The sequence below is a fragment of the Carettochelys insculpta genome, chromosome 4 (genome assembly GCF_033958435.1).
Source record: "Carettochelys insculpta isolate YL-2023 chromosome 4, ASM3395843v1, whole genome shotgun sequence".
NCBI lineage: Eukaryota > Metazoa > Chordata > Testudines > Carettochelyidae > Carettochelys > Carettochelys insculpta.
This window is the reverse complement of record NC_134140.1, coordinates 90,300,275-90,317,385: the sequence shown is the minus strand read 5'-3', so window position 1 is coordinate 90,317,385 and position 17,111 is coordinate 90,300,275. Positions and strand designations below refer to the sequence as shown.

The following is a 17,111-nucleotide window of genomic DNA, read 5'->3' as shown; positions in this document are numbered from 1 at the left end:
AGGTGGCACACTCCTCAGTGGCACTCTCCAGTGGCCCCTACGTGTACTGTAGCCAGTTCATGCCTCAACAGTGCTTCCAGTGGCAGCTGCCAGTACTGCAGCTGGCACATGCCAAACTGGTGCCCCCTCATGGCTGCTTCCAGTACTGCAACTGGTGCACACCTCCACAGCAACCCCAGTAGCTGCTGCAGATACTGCAGCTGGCACATGACAGTGTGGTGTTGAGGCCTGCAACTCTTGCAGTACTGACAGTGGGCACCTGGGGTGCTGTTGAGGCCTGGAGTACTGGCACCAGCAAACGGGGGCTGGCATTGTGCACAGGGGCATCTGTTGGGTGGTGGGCTGGGCCCTGCACATGTGGGAGAGCATCTAGCACACTGTACAGGGGAATTCTAGCAGGGCCCTGAGCTGTGCCCTGCTGCAACTGTGGGTGGGAGTCAATAGGGGGCCTGGGCAGGGCCTCATGCTGGCTTGGGAAGGGAGTGAGGCTGGCATAATACGGCGGGGGGGGGGGGGGGGGCGGGGTTGAGAGGTAGACATAGCAGAGCCTTGCCCTGTCAGACAGACAGACGGACCCAGTATAAATAATATACATGATGATGATTGAGTCAACTTCCTCCCTGCCGTTCCCCAGCTAAACTAGAGAGACTTGGGATGGAAGAAGATGGCATAAACAACAAGAAGACCTGTGGCACTCTATAGACTGACAGATTTATTGGAGCATTAGCTTTGGTGGGCAAAGACCCATTTTGTCAGATTCAAGAAACAGAAATTCCAGAGGCAGAGGTAAATATACAGACACATGAAAAGAAGGGAGTTAACAATTAAGTGGAAGGCCAGAGTTAATGAAGTCAGTTCAGTCAGGGAGGATGTGGCCCACTCCTAGCAGCTGATGTGGAGGTGTGAACACTGAGAGCAGAGCAACTGCTTTTGTAATTAGCTAGCCACTCCCAGTCTCTGTTCAATCCTTGGGTGATGGTGTCAAATTTGCAAATGAATTGTAGCTCTGCACTTTCTCTTTGCAGTCTGTTTTAGAAGGGTGTTTTGTTTTGTTGCAGGATGGCTACTTTTAAATCTGCTACTGAGTGTCCAGGGAAATTGAAGTGTTCTCCTACAGGTTTTTGTATTTTATCCTTCCTGATATCTGATTTATGTCCATTTATTCCTTTATGTAAAGACTGTCTGGTTTGGCCATTGTATATGGCAGAGGGGCATTGCTGGCACATGATGGCATATATTATATTAGTAGATGTGCAGGTGAATGAGCCCCTGATGGTGTGGTTTATGTGATTAGCTCTTGTGATATTGTTGCTAGTGTAGCTATGTGGGCAGAGTTGGCACTGAGGTTTATTGCAGGGATTGGTTCCAGGTTTAGAGTTACTGTGTTGTGGTCTACAGTTTGTGGAAGCCATTTTGTATAATAGAAGCCATTTCATGTTTCTTATTTCTGAATGTACACAGGAGGTTGGACTTTTCCTGACCTATTTGGGAATGGCAGGGAGGATGATCTAAGCAGAATGCGTTAATGTACTGCTTGGAGTTGGTGCTCTTACTCCCTCATACCTGTTCCTCCTTGCTGATAAGAGTTTTCTCTCTGAAAATGATTTATGTTTCTCTAACTAATTGCCTCTGACATTGGACTTGTTTGTGTACGGGTATAAAATACTAGATTTAGCTGAATCAAGCAGCTTTGCTGGACCTGGTTTTACTGGTGTCCAGTTTGGCTCATCTGTTGCCTTACTGAATTCAATAAAGCTGAATGTTAGCCACCTAAACAAAGATGTCTTTTGCTTCAACAAGTTGCTGGTGCAAATTTGTTTCAAACTGGCAGGCTGCCTGTAGGTGAGGACTGGCCTGCCCCCCAAGGTCTGTGAGAGTGAGGGATTGTTGTCCAAGATCGGTTGTAGATCACTAATTATGCGCTGGAGAGGTTTTAGCTGGCATGTTGTATTACAACAAGTGGTATTCTCCAGTTTTCCCTGTTGGGTCTATCTTGTAGCAGGTGGCTTTTGGGCACATGCCTGGCTCTGTCAGTCTGTTTCCTCACTTTCTCAGGTGGGTATTGTAGTTCTAGGAAGCTTGGTAAAGAGCTTGTATGTGTTTTATCTCTGTCTGTGAGATTGGAGCTAATGTGTTTGTACTTTAGTGCTTGCCTGTAGACAATGGATCATGTAGTGTGCCCTGGATAGAAGCTGGAGGCATATAGTAAGCATAGTAGTCTGTGGATTTCTGGTATAGTGTGGTGTTTATGTGGCCATCACTTATTTTGACTGTTGTGTCCAAGAAGTGGATCTCTTCTGAGGACCGGTCCAGGCTGAGGTTGATGGTGGGGTGGAAACTAATGAAATCACTATGGAATTCAGGAGCCTCCTTCCCATGGGTGCAGATGATGATGTAATCAATGTAGTGCTCAGGTAGAAATGCTGAGGAAACATTGCTCCAGGTCAGCAATAAAAATGTTGGCATACTGTGGGGCCATATCTGTGCCCTTAGTTGTGCCACTGGTTTGAAGGTATAAATTGTCCCCAAATCTGAAATAATTGTGGGTAAGGATAAGCTCACAAAGCTCCACCTCCAGTTGTGCTATGGTGTCGTCAGAGACACTGTTCCTGACAGGGTGTAGTCCATCTTCATGTGGGATATTTGGGCCTTCAAAGTCGAGGAGGGTCCTTTTGAAATGTCCCCGGCTACACAGGTAGGATGTGTGCCGAAAGTGGCACTTTTGAATCGTGTGCGGGTGCTGTTATGTTAATGAGGTGCTGCATATTCATGTTATTGTCTCATTAGCATTTTCCAAACTGCCTCATTAACATGCACCCTCAGCAATAGATTTAGTGGGTTTTAATTTGTTCTGTAACAAGGGTCACGGTGCTGCACCAAGGCTAGCCTGACCTCGGGGGCGGGTCATCTTGAAGTGGCGTCAGCGGGGGCGAATGGGGAGAAATCGTAGGTGTAGGCGGGGCCACGACTGACGCCTTACGCGCTAGCTCGGAGCCCCGGAGCGCCTCCCCTACAATACACGGTCTTGACGAAGGCGCCAGTAGCGCCCGTCTATTTCCCCCTCTTCTCGCGATATCTGAGAAATAACGGGAGGGGGATGAAAGGAGACTTTCGCGTGAAGCCGGGGAATTTCCGCCAATCAGAGGCGTACACTGCTGGGGCGGGGGCGGGCGTGGTCGGCGCAAGTCTCCAGACGTGGCACACGTAGGCGCTGTTGTTGCACCCGGCCCCGCCCTTGTGCGGCCAGAGGGCTAAGTGGTAATGAGCGCGCGCTAGCGAGAAGCCAGGGGCAGGGTGGCGGGGCACGCTCGGCCCGGGGCTCCGTCCCCCGACTCCTTCCATCCGGGCTCTCGGCAGCAGGATGGCGGCGACAGAGCTGGAGTCCTCGCTGGAGCTGAGCTATTCCGACGCGGGCGCCGGGGCGCTGCCCCCCGCGCGCTCCCGCATCTTCAAGATCATTGTGATCGGGGACTCTAACGTGGGCAAAACGTGCCTGACCTACCGCTTTTGCGCCGGCCGCTTCCCGGAGCGCACGGAGGCCACCATCGGCGTGGACTTCCGCGAGCGCGCCATCACCATTGACGGGGAGCGGCTCAAGGTAAGGCCGCCTGACTCGTCCCGGCGCGGCCCCTCGCTCCTGCCGGGCGCGCTTCGGGGCCGGATTGTCCGGCCGCCGGGCTGGTTCTCACGCCGCGGGAGAGCGCGGCGCCCGTGGGGATTGGCGCGTGTGCTCGCTGGGGCTGAGCTGCCGAGGCGCGGGCCCCGGCGCTGGGCACTGCCATCGCGGAGAGCTCGTACGGCGGTGCAGAGGAGACGCCCGGCAGGTTGGGGACTCGTTCCTGTGGGGCTGTCACGCCGCCTCCCTCCAGCTGTTGGCTCTAGTCCCTCCAGGCCACATGTGTAGAGCAAAGCTTCAGGGGCCATGTTCTAGAAGTGCGATCGCTGCGCTTGGGCCACACCTGCTTGACAGTGGTGCCCAATTCGTTCAGTATTAGAAACCTGCACTAGTGCAGCCAAACTGAGTCCCTTAGCTTGGCCTCGGTCTGGTGTCAGAAAGGCCAAAACCGGTCCTTTTGCAGGTTTCTGGATTTCCAATCTCCTCTGCCGAGGGCGATGTCAGTGTTCACTTTGACTTGGCTTGCAGGTGCAAGTGATGCCCTATTTCTGTGTAGCACCACCAAACTTCCCAGCCAAGTGCAAACATCCATAGCATGTGAGTGTGTGCCACTGTCCAGAAATGTGCACTTGGGCCTAAGGCTGTTAGGTGTTCCCGCGGTGGTCTGAAGGGGTTCCCAAAATAGCAGCTTATTTTGTAATGTGAACTGAGGAGACCTGCAGGAGGGAAGGGGAGAAGGCAAGACATTGCTTACTTGGACACTTTAGTGCCCAGTCTTTATGCATATATCTACATTTAGTAATAAAGTTGAATTTATTAAAATTGACTTTTTAGCGTTGAATTTTATAAAGTTGAAGTTGAATGTCCAAAACAGCTCACAAAGTCATTTTGATGTGTCCTCACCAGGTTGCCTAAGTCCAACTGCGGCAGCAGTGCATTGTGGGCACCTGTCCCACAGTTTTTGTGGACCCACTGTATTTTGGGGTTTTGTGCCAGTGTTGGGTGGTGGAGTCACTGCAAGTGGTTCTTGGTGTCTGATGTCGTTATGCCAGAATGCATTTTCCTCACTTCCTGCTGAAAATGAACAGACAAGGGAATTTTCATGCTGCTTTTACATTGGCTGCCACCTGCCATTACAAACAACAACAGATCCTGAGATGTTTTGAAGTTTGGTGCGGTATTTTGTGATGACTTCCCACGCTACAATACAGTATATTGTGAACATAATGCTCGTGCACTATTGGCTGGTTGTCAGTGCCTCCAGCAACAGACATGGAGATCTGGAGGACAGCGCTGCAGAGTTGTGAGCACTAGTCACTGTACAGTGTGGAATCCAGGTTCTGGAGCCACAAAACTAGCTCAGACTGGTGGGATTGCAGCATTTTTCAGTCATGGGGCGATCAGGAGTGGCTGCAAAACTTCCTCATGCGTAGGGCCACTTCCATGGAATTTTTTGGAGTGCTGTCTACCACCCTGAAGCACAGCAAAAACAGACTGAGACAGTTGAGAAGCAGGTGGCAATTGCTGTGTGGAAGTCTGCAAATGACAGTCACCTACTGGCCAGTGGGAAATCAGTTTGGGGGAGGCAGATCTACAGTGAGGACTGCTGTCATCCAGATAGCCAAAGTGATCAATAAGCTTCTCATACAAAAGACAGTGACTCTGGAGAATGTGCAGGACATCGTGGATGGATTTGCTGCCATGGGGCTCCCTAACTGTGGTAGTGCCATAGATGGAATACACATCCTGAACCTGGCACCAGGCATCAGAGTACATTAACATCAACGGGTACTTTTCTGTGGTGTTGCAGGCATTGGTGGATCGCAAAGGCCATTTCACTGACATCAGCGTGGGGTGGTCAGGAAAGGTGCACGATACAAGCATATTTCGGAATTCGGGTCTGTTTTCAAGTCTCCAGAGTGGAACTTTCTTCCCAGACCTGAAAACTAACATTGAGGGAATGGAAATGCCCATAGTGATTCTTGATGACCCTGTTTGCCCCTTGTTCCCTTGGCTCATGAAGCCCTACACAAGTGCCCTGGACTCCAGTAAGGAGCTCTTTGACTACAGGCTGAGCAGGTGCAGAATGGTGGTAGAATGTGCTTTTGGCTGTTTAAAAACCAGATATAGGCTCCTTAGACCTCAGTGACAAAAACACTACCCTTGTCATTGGGGCCTGCTGTATTCTTCATAACGCTTGCGGGTTGAGGGGGCAGAGTTTCATGCCTGCGTGGGGGGCTTTGGCGGAGATCCTGGCCAGAAATTATCAGCAACTGCACACAAGGGCAAACAGGAAAACAGAAGGAGGCAGAGAAAATTAGGGATGCTTTCAAAACCAAGTTTGCGAATGAGCATGAGGTGCGGTAACTAGCATTCCCCCCTCACACACACCCATGCTGTTTCCTTGTCCTTTATGAAATTCCCTCCAAGTGTGTGACAGCCCTCACCACCACACTGAACCCCAAAGTATGTTAACCAATAAATGCAACTTTCTTTCCAAACTACAGTGTTTATTTCAGGGGTCCTAATGGCAGAGTGATGGGCATAGGGAAGACAGAAGGATGGTCAGGTAGAATGTTGGCCTTCTGCTGCTGGGTGATTCCATGGGGATAGAGTGCAGGGATCTCCGTGACCTTCCGCTACCACCGTTCTGGGTCCTCGACGAGAGGAGGGGGGTGGAACGTGCAGAGGGAGGAGGTATGGAAGGAGTGGAATAGAGTGTAGAGGGGATGCGAAGCCCTGAGCGGGTGAGGGGACTGATTGGGTTGAGGGATGCCTGAAACGGGGGACATGGAGTTAGGGTGACCACATTACCTTACGGCAAATACGGCACACTGGCTTCTGGGGATGGGGGTGGGGCAGCTGTCCCATGTCAGGCTTCTCAGTTATGAGGGCTGCTGCCCCATAGTGAGGAACTGGGGATGGGGGGCGGGGGACGGCTCCACAGCCTCCCGATGAGAGGCGCAGAGGATGGGAGCTCTACAGCCTTCTGATGGGGGGTGTGGAGAATAGGGGCTTTGCAGCCTCTCCACTGTGGGGGACAGTGAATATGGCAGCTGCCTTGCAAAGGAGCTTCCACCTAGCTGCTAGAAGGTGCTGCCTCCCCAAGGCGGGGATGCTGGGGAACAAGGTGTTTGCCTCATGGAGGGGATCCCTGGCAGCAGGAGCTGCCCTCCCCAGGTATGGGACACCAGGGAACGAGGCAGTCGCCCCGTGGCAGAGCTTGCCTGCAGTGGGGGCTACTGCCGTGGAGTGCCAGGGAGTGGGGGAGCTGCCCCGGGGAGCAGCTCCCCGGCAGCAAGAGCTGCCGCAGGGCATCAGGGAACAGGGCAGCTGTCCCATGACGGACCTCTGGGTCAGAGGGGGCTGCAGCGCTGGGACGACAAGTCACTAAGAAACTGGAGCCCGCAAAAATGGGGCGATTTGCCCATTTTCTTCATAAAGTAGGGATGCCTGCGAAACAGTTGCATAAGGGACTGTCCCCGTAAAAACGGGGTGGAAGGTCACCCTACCTGGAGTGGCCAGGGGATACAGGGCCCCCTTTAGGGGAGGAGAATGAATGAGGTAAAGGTAGCATGTAATTGTGGTACCTGGAGTGGCTGGGGGATATAAGGCCCTGTCCAGAGCAGGGAATGAGTGGGGTAAGGGTAGCATGGAATGGTGGTGCCTGGAGTGGCCAGGGGAATCCAGAGCCCCAGCCAGCTGAGGGAAATGTGTAAGACTACATTGGCATGTAATGGGGCATACGTTGGACGTGGTGGAGAGTTCAGTTTGGATTTTTCAAGCATTGCATCAATTCACTCAGCCTGCCTTTTCATTATGGACAGGACTGAAGCATTCGTTTGTGCTTGATTGTCCATCACGCTTTTCCTCCATTCTCTGAGCTCAAATTTTTCCACTGCTGCCACTTCAAAGTAATTTTCTGTAATTTATGGCTTCTTTCTCCTGCTCCATTTGAGGCAACATCATTTGGGGAGAGACTGGGGCCTCTGCCTCTGGTTGCAAGGTCAGTTCCTTTAAAAAGGAAAAACAGAAGTGTTAGTGTTGTTGTCAATAGCAATATTTTGATCTTTACTCCAATCGCTGAGCGTACTAACGCAATGAATGGCTGTCCCTGTGGAAGAACGTATTGCAACTGCAAGGTCACTGTGCCGACTCTTAAGACTGAAGAATGCATGCTTCCAAGCAGACGATTTAAGCTCTTCTGCAGCTGACTTTTATCTGCAACACCATGGTAAGCTAGCTTCGGTTCAAGGGAAAAATTTTCCTGTGTCTCCTCAGCTGTTGGCCCCAGGGTGTGAGGGCTTTGCTGCAGCATGTACTTCTCAAAGCACCACCTGGATTTCAAAGCGGCTGCTCCAAGGAGTTAAAAAAATCATTAAAACTCACTGCAGACGTGCACATGAACTAGGAGAGGGTCGCATTGGCTACTGGCCCAGTAGGGAGGGGATTTGCTGCAGCATGAGCTTCTTAAAGTACCACCTGGATTTTAAAGCTGCACCCTGATTTTTTTTTAAAAAAAAGCCAGTAAGGCTGCATGAGGTTTGCTCTGTACTGGGTGGGTCACAGGCAAAAAAGGATTACTGACTCTCCAAACTTCCTATGCGTTCTAGGTTGTCAAGCAAGACATCAGCCTCCTCAGAATAAGAAAAAGGGAAGATTGCTCATTCTGTCCAGGTACAATGCTGGAAAATTTGCAAGAATACTCTGTGGGACCGTGCTTCCAGAGTACTAACTGGTGGTTTGGAGCAGTAAGGTGTCTTACCCTGGAAGCAGGAACAAATCAGGTCTCCTCAAAAATCTCATGAGAAGAATCCAAAAGCACCAAAGGCCTTCAGCTTTTTGTCCAAACAGGATCAGTGCTGCTCCGTCCCCAGAAATATTGACAAGCCGTCCTAAGGAAGGAAGGACGGACACGGACACACACACGTTGCAACGTACCATTATCAGTAAGAAAAAAGTGTACTCACCAGAAGTGCCCTGTCCAGCATCTCAGTTTGCCTCCGAAGCCACCTCCTGAGATATGGGGAACAGCTTCTGGCTTGCAGGGTCTGCATCTGCGCTTGCCTGTACCCTGCTGTCGTCCACCTCTTCCTTGCTCAGCAAATCAGATCTCACTTCATGGTCCTGCTGAAGAATACTCTTTAATGAGAAGTCGGTGCTCCTTCTGGGGGAAGTGATGGCATCTGGCCCCAGAATACCATGAAGTTCATCATATCAGCATTTCTGGGGAGATCTCCCAGACCGACCGTTTGCTGCTTTGCACTTCTGGTAGTTTTGCCTTCTCTCCTTGATGTTAATGTGACTCTGCTGGATGTTGTTGTTATATCCTTTCAGAATCATCCCTTGCGATATCTTTGCATAAATATCAGCATTTCTTTTGGTGGCTTTGAACTGAAAGATGATAGCTTCTTACCCCCACACAGAGATGAGGTCCAAGATCTCCTGATGGCTTTATGCTGGGGCACTTTTGCAATCCTTGGGAACTCGTGGCTACTAGGTGTGCTGCAGAGATGTGATCCTGAAGTCTGCTCACTGTGCTAGCCAGAGACGAAAGGAAATTGAATAGAAATTTCCGGGCGGATGCCAACAGCTTCCTGTCACCTACTTCCTGCTCTCCTGGAGAGCAGTGGAGGTGAAGTGATGACTAGAAAAGACACATTGGGGAGCATTGTGGGACAGTTTTGGAAGCTAATATAAAATCATTTTTAGTAATGCTGCTGTCTGCACTTGCGTAGATCGACATTGTAAATTTGACTTTTAGGAGTTACTCCTAGGTAGACTTTTGTAATGCTAAATTCCCTTAGATCCCTTAAACTTGACCTACTCGACTGTGGTGTAGATGGATGGTTTATAAAATTGACCTTAGACCCTTAAATCGTATTTGATCTCCTAGTGTAGCTCTGGCCTCAAATTTGGTATTTGATACATACAACTAAAGAGTAGTGAGAGCTCTGCAAACATCCTGTGTCAGAAAATGACAGGTGTATCTAATGCCAAAAGACCGGAGTGGTGTGAGCTACTGTGAATATTTTACACGTGTTCAGTGTTGGTTTTTAACAAAGAAGGTAATGGTCTTCAGGGACAAGTATTTTTTCTAACTACGTTAAGATAGTCACACTGCTCTCACCTTCTTTTGTGGTGGTGGTCTCCCTCTCCTCCAGGTAGCTGGATGATTGGGCCTTTGCTAGCCACTCATGAACAGAGCACCTACCTCTTTTGCTGCTCTGGAAATGCTGTCACTGGTACAGAAAACTCTGTCTTAACTGACATTCTGTCATCTGGAACTCTCAGGTAACCAGCATTTTAACCATAAGTAAATTTGCTACATTTTCTGTAAGTACAGTACAGTGAAAGTAAATGCAAATACAGTATGTTTACAGTGTACAATACTACTGTTGGGAAATAAAGTACTCTGCATACATTTTGTTTGTTTCTTCATACCTAATGTTTTTCTTTAGTGTTTTGCATTGCTAGGTGTACCTGTCTATTATTCAGAATATTCGAATATCTGGCAACCTCCTGGTCCCAAGCTGCTGGGTATAAAAGAGAGTTTACTGTAGTAATGCAGGCAAAGTTCTTTCCCCTGGGATTTTTTATCTCCCCAGAACTTAAATTAAAAAAAATACATGGGCAGCTGGTGTTTGATACCTTCTTATATTGATACCAATTAGGTCTGCTAAGCAATTAAAAAAATTAATTGCACAATTAACAGCCTTGTTAAACAATAATAATGGGGAGAGAGGAGAGCCTGTTACTTGCTGGAGCATTGGCTTTTCCATACAAATATCCTGCCCAGTCACTCCAGTGGGTAGCAGAAGTTGGTAGTGGGGGTTTAAGGACCCAGCGGGTTCAAATTCCTGATCAGGATTGAGTGTCTTTTGGATTGTGGGAGAGGAGGAACAGGAGTGGGTGGGGAAGTAATCATCACAGATGTGCTAAGTTCTTGAGGAAGGAACCAACTCTGCTTTAATGGGAGGCAAGAGAGAAATCAGTTTGTTTTGGTGGACAGAATCCAAAGTCAGGATTCCTACCAGGGAGAGAGAGACTATGGTGTCTCAGGGAGGGAAGGACTCTCAAGCTTTGAGATAAGGTCCCAGGGAGGAGGCTCTGGCTAGTTGTTTTTCAGTGAAACCCTGGTGTGATCTCTCATGGAAGAAGGCTCTAGGGGCACATTTTTGTGAGCGCATGCTTTCAAACAGGGTCCATAGCAATCGCCTCTCCTCAGATGGTCGGGTGGGGTGGGATGGTCGGGTGGTGGGAGGGATCCTTAAATTCTGCCCTCCCATGGAGAGGAAAGAATGGGTGGGAGAGAAGTAGGCGATCTTCCTCCCAGCACACAGTTCTTGATCCTTTGGAGACACGCCAAGTCCCCAGCTATCTTAGGTGCTAGGGCAGGGCAGCACCTGCTGCTAACCTTGTCCTCTCAGGGGAGCTGCAGGAATTATCCATGGCACCTATAATGAAGAGAAGGACAAATGGGCAGCATGGGGGTCTCTGGCCAGCTGCTGAACTGTGGGAAGCAGCAGCAGTGTGTGGCCCAGTTGCTTCTCCCAGCACTGCAGCCTGAGCCCCAGAGAGGCACTGCTAGATGCACAATCTGGCACTCCATGGCCACATTTGTGTCCTTAGGCTGCATCTCCCTGCATGCTAGGTGAGTGCCTCGGTGGCTGGCCAGGAGTCTTGGAGCGAGGCAGGTGTGGGACTTTCTGGCTGATCAGCTGTCAGAGCTGCTGAGACACTCAGGGAGATGGCCAAAGCCACCTGCCCACGTGAGCTGCCTGCAGTAGCAGGGGGGCGCTCGACTGGGCTCAGGCAGGTGCTGGGGAAGGAAATACCCAGCAAAGGGAAGGGCTGGCTGTGGTGGGCAGCTGCTGCACTTCATACACCCAGGCACATGGGGTCTGTACTCACTGGAGCACTGGGTGCACCTCAGCTGTGCCAGGAGGGCCCCTGGATGGGTGCGAAGAGTGGGTGCCTGGGTCTTGGGTGCAGCCCAGATGCTGACTTGAGGGGAGCTTGTGTCTCCTCAGAAGCAGGGGCCCTCAGGGCGGAAATTGCTGGCGTTGCTTTTCATTTCAAGCATGTGGCTGTGGGAAATGAGGAATCTGACCACACGTTAATTTTGTGGCTGTCAATTAACGGGTTAACTTACATTAATTAACATGTTAATACTGTCCTTCTGTTAATTGCAGGTACTAATGTGGATTGACAGCCTTACTGCTAATTACTTGGATGCTTTTAGGCCTTCTTGAGAAGTAAAGGGAAAATTTTGAGGAGTAAAGGCACTTCAAAGTACTGGCAGGTGCACCACGGCTAGACACAAGCCAGTACTTCAGAGTTTAAAACTTCGAAGTTGCCATGGGGGGGGAATTTGCTTAACGAAGTGCTGCGTATGCACTGCAGCACTGCATTAGTAAATTCCCAACACCCTAATTACCATCCCTCCTTCGAAGGAGGTTGGTAGTGTAGACAAGCCCTGTGGGTAATTTGGCTTTATAAATGTTGAACTTTGAATCCCCCCCAATCTCCTGAAGACCATACTTCTAAAATTGAAGGTTGTAGATAATGGGAGAATGTCTGATGCAAGGCTCTTTCCTCTAACTCAATATTCTCAGTGCAGAATAAACCCTTTTCAGTAAAATAAAAAATGTGCTGAGTGATGAATATTGGTTACTTTTTCAGATAAAGGCTTTTTGTTGTTACAGATTTCAGTATTCCTTTCTGTAAGATTTTCACAAAAACCTATGCTAGTAAACACTCTCAGAAATCTATAGTGATGATCAAGCTAAACCCAATACTATTTTTCATATATTTAATTATGAGCGGGTGGCTCTGAAAGCAGTATTTTACCATAATTTTGTAACTTTAAAAAACTACAGTGAGGAGCCGTAGACTTTTTTCTTCAAGAACTAAGCTTTACAGTACCACTCATTCAGAAGAGATCTATGTGGACTTCATAGTTCAGAATGATTTATGTCATTGTCCAACATGAATTGAAACCAGTTTTGCTTTTGTTTTCTCTGTTCCTTTTTTCCCTTTCAGATCCAGCTGTGGGATACAGCAGGGCAGGAGCGCTTCAGAAAGAGCATGGTGCAGCACTATTATAGGAATGTACATGCTGTTGTGTTTGTGTATGATATGACCAACATTGCCAGTTTTCATAGTCTACCATCATGGATAGAAGAATGCAAACAGCACTTGCTTGCCAGTGATATACCACGGATTCTTGTTGGAAATAAGTGTGACCTGAGAAATGCTGTTCAGGTGCCTACAGACTTGGCCCAGAAGTTTGCTGATACTCACAGTATGCCATTGTTTGAAACCTCTGCTAAAAATCCCAATGACAGTGACCATGTGGAAGCCATATTTATGACATTGGCTCATAAGTTGAAGAGCCACAAACCACTAATGCTTAATCAACCCCCACATGACAATAAGATATTTTTAAAGCCTGAGCCAAAACCTGTCATGACCTGCTGGTGTTAGATCACAGTTATCGTCTCTTTTTGTTTGCAAATACTCTACCTATGATCTTGGCAGTGTTCCAGGTTCTAGAAGCAATTATGTATGATCTCTTTGGCACTTTAATATGTGTTTCATGTATAGATGTGCCCCACTCGTATCTCTGCACTTTGTACTTTCTCAATTACTGAAGTATCACTATATCTATTTAGACAAAAAGACTTTCTAATGAAGGTTTAATGGAGCTAGTTAACTAACTTGTTGCTTGAGAGCATTTCCATTATTTTTGATATTGTGAATAACCCAATTTATTTATTTTTTGGTTAGCATTTCATTGGTCCTCCTCCATTAGACTAGAGTTTTGGAGTAACCAAAGGATTCCCATCTCTGGCTAGCAGAGGATGAGTGTTGTGAAATATAGGTGTTGTGGGCATTTTGAATAATGACACAGAAGACTTAGGGCCTGTTTACAACTGCTACTTCACCGCATTGTCTTGCTCAGGGGTGTGAACTCATATAACAAGACACACACACCCCTCCCCCAGAGCGCAGCAAGTTACAGCACTGGAAAGTGCTTGTGAAAATACACTCCCAACGCTGGGAGCTACTCCCCTTGTGGAGGTGGTTTACCTAGAACGCTGGGAGAGCACTCGCGCTCTCCCCCCCCCCCCCCCCCCCACTGGTGCTGTGTCCATACTGCGCTGTTAAAGCATTTCCACAGCTGCATTATAAACTCACAAGAGAAGACAAAGCCTTAACTGTTTTCACTGCATCTCAAGCTATTGATGTTGGTATGTGCTGTGAAAAGAGAGCCATGAATGAAGCTCAGCCTACAATGTGGGGGAACAATGTTGATCTGAGTAGTTTGCCATTCCACCTGAAATCCTAGGTATTCATACATGACAAAGGGGGGAGAAGCCACTGATTCACCTTGTCCACAGAAAGTTACGTAAAGCCTAAAACTCACTAAATTCTCTAATTTGTATCCCACGTGTGTTACTTTATACAAGATAGTTTGGTTAGTGCACAGGGATGGGATATGAGAGAGGATCAGTGTTTCTAATATTGATCTTAGGCTTTCTTGCAGTCATATGCTGCAGAATAGGGAGGAGAGAGAAATAAGAGAAGGGAAATTGGTGTTGGAGACTGTGTTAATGTTACATGAACTCTTTGGTGCTTCTGTGATTTCAGTGAACAAATTCTCCATGCAGCATATGAATAGTTGTAGAGTTCAAACATCATTCTCTGCAGCATATTCCCTGCTAAAAATAGCATAATTTTATTATATTGTACATGTCTGATGGCAAGCTAATATCAACAGCCATAACTAACATGACAAATTCCAACCTAAATATAAAATTTCTTCACTTGGATCATTTAAATACCTATACTGTTTGGAAACATCTAATGTGTTTCAGGGACTGAAGTGTTTTGGAAAAGGTACTAGTTCTGATGTCTAGTGGCCACCTACAAATCTGTGCCTTTAGCTTTTGGAAACATAAAGGCTGCTGTTTTACTAATAGTAGTAAATTGGTCTCTGACAGAAGAATGTGAAGGCAGATGTTCTCTGTAACTGAACTTGGCAACAGACTTCCATGATAAAGTTCAATTCATGCCCAGTTACATAGCAGTGGAATGATAAATTCTCTTTAAAGAACAGAGAAACTGAGAATTCTTTAAAAAGATATTTAAATTCCAAATCATACAGACTAAGTAAGGAGAAAACTGCCATTTCATTTTTGTACACATCCAAACAGATTTTCCTTAATAGATCTTCAGGTTAAACCCTGCTTGGGAAGTCCCATAGAGCCTCTTTTTTTTTTTTTTTTTGCAGATGTAAGATAAAGTAAGGGGAGTTGGCTTTTTAAAATCCTCTTCTTCCTCTCACTTGGCTTGGTAAAAAAGTATTGCAACCATTTCATTTCAGATTTTTGTATATTTGAAGGCCTGTAACTGTGTGGTTATATCAAAAGGGAATGGAAGCCATAACTTAATTCAGCATCTAACATTTAATCATTCAGTGATTTATCAGTAGCTTTCTTTTATTACCTGGTCAATGAAAAAAACTTAAAAATAAGGAACTCTGCTTACAGTATGTGTATGGTAGGATGCTGATTGGAAAGAAAACATGGAATTCATTTTAGAGCTTTGTCAACCATTTTCCTGGTAGTCATGTTATTGTAATTAAATAACTGTAATTAAATAAAAGCAAGATAATTGTATAAACCTAACTATGAAAAGTAATGAGAGATTAAATTATTCTGTTGCACTCCATATTGGTGAAGGAAAACATCCACTGGCTTTATTGTAGGTTTAGAAAGATCAGTCTAACCTATTGGCCTAATCACGATGGGAATAAGGATTTTTAAGATGTTTTTAATGTTTAAACAAACTTTTTGTGAAGCCACAACTGTGACAGTTTTATTTGTGTAACACTTGGAAAGAGGAACTCTGTTTTATCTGTTTCATACCTTAAGTAGCATCTGATTTATGTGCTTTCTGAAATCAACTTTTTAACACTAGGGACCTAAGTGACTTTTTTAAGAAGGGATTGATTACAAATATGGTTTACAGTCCTCCTAGAGGATTTTTTTTTTTTTTTTTTTTTACTTATGCAATCCTCTTTCGAAGAATTGATCTGGAGTGTTTGTATAGTGTTAAAGTATTTCAACAAACTTCTGTAATTTTTAATATTCCAAATACTCTGAGGACTGAGAGTAAGGCACATGCAGGCACTTCATAAATGCTCAACTTTCAGAACTAAGCAGCTGGAATCTAGCATAACACGGAAGCAAGTTATTTACAATTTGTAAATAAAGGCCCTGAATCATAACAAGAAATAATGTTTAGCTTTGTAATAATGTTTAGCTAGTCTTTTCAGCACCAAGCATGTCTTGATATTCTTACACTATAGAGACAGTATAATCTTTAATTGAGGAGCCGTATGTTTCCTGGCTTGCTGTAGTAATGTTCCACCCACAGGATGTCATAAAAACATTCAGTAGTTTTATGTATTTTCATCCTACCCTAGGATGGCACAATCCCAGCAACCTAATAAACTGGTTTTGCCATAAATGATATCCATGGTTTTCATTTGTGTTGCATGGGGGATGTGATAAAGTAAGATGCTAACGATGGTTTCCTCTAATTTTCCCCAACCTTGAGCAGAACACATTTTATGTGCACCAGTGTGGACATTACCTTCATATTGGTGCACATAACAAAATCCATAGGGTGGGGCTAGGGTGAAGGGCTTCTGAGGGGGAGGGGGCTAAGGCTTGGGGTAGAGGGTTTGAGGGCAAGAGTGTGAAGGCTTGGGGCAGGGCCAAAGAGGAGGGCCTTAGGATTGGGACAGGTTGGCTGTGCAAGTAGCTTCAGCTGGGGATACAGACTCTGGAGTGAGGTCAGGAATGAGAGGCATCAGGACTGGAGCAGAAGGTTGGAGGGCAGGGGTGTGAGGGCTCTGGCTGGCTCCACAGGTTATCCATTGAGTTGGGGTGAAAGAGTGCTCTGGGGCTACTGGGAGGAGAGGGGACTCTTCCAAGCTTTCTCTCCTCAAAGCAGCACTTGGGTTGCTCAGACAGCATGGAAGTTAGGGTTGAGAAGGAGAAAAATTTAACTGCCTCTTGCACCCCCCCACCCTTTGTCCCAGCCCTAACATCTTCATCCCTGGCCAGTTGCTGACCAGTGAGCATTCCTATTTAAATAGAGGTTTGTAAATAGGGATGCCATGTCAATTTTCAGATGTGTTAATAGACTCCTTCAGAGAAGGCCTTTATTGTACCAGTAGTGAGTACTGGCACCTTGGCAGCCCCAGCTATGGGATTGGTCAGGGTGGGGGGGAGGAGCTGGCTTATTATTGGTGCCATTTGTTTTACAAAAAAGGCACTGTGGGGTACTTAGCCTGCAGTCCAGTTGCATTCTGGGTTTGTGCCAATGTGTTCTGGGGAAAAAAATATGCATCACAAATAGTTGTGGGTGTCTGTCGGAGTGCATTACCCCCCCTCACTCCCTTCGCCAGAAACGCCCA

General features: G+C 47.0%; 1 protein-coding gene across 1 annotated transcript; it reads left to right on the top strand.

The window, feature by feature from the left end:
* The first annotated feature begins 3,186 nt into the window (after positions 1–3,186).
* On the top strand, positions 3,187–16,150 carry RAB33B (RAB33B, member RAS oncogene family). The gene is made up of 2 exons (XM_074993287.1): positions 3,187–3,598; positions 12,662–16,150. The coding sequence occupies exons 1-2, from the start codon at positions 3,362–3,364 to the stop codon at positions 13,103–13,105; spliced, it is 681 nt and encodes a 226-aa protein (XP_074849388.1). The 5' UTR covers positions 3,187–3,361; the 3' UTR covers positions 13,106–16,150.
* The last annotated feature ends 961 nt before the right edge of the window (positions 16,151–17,111 follow it).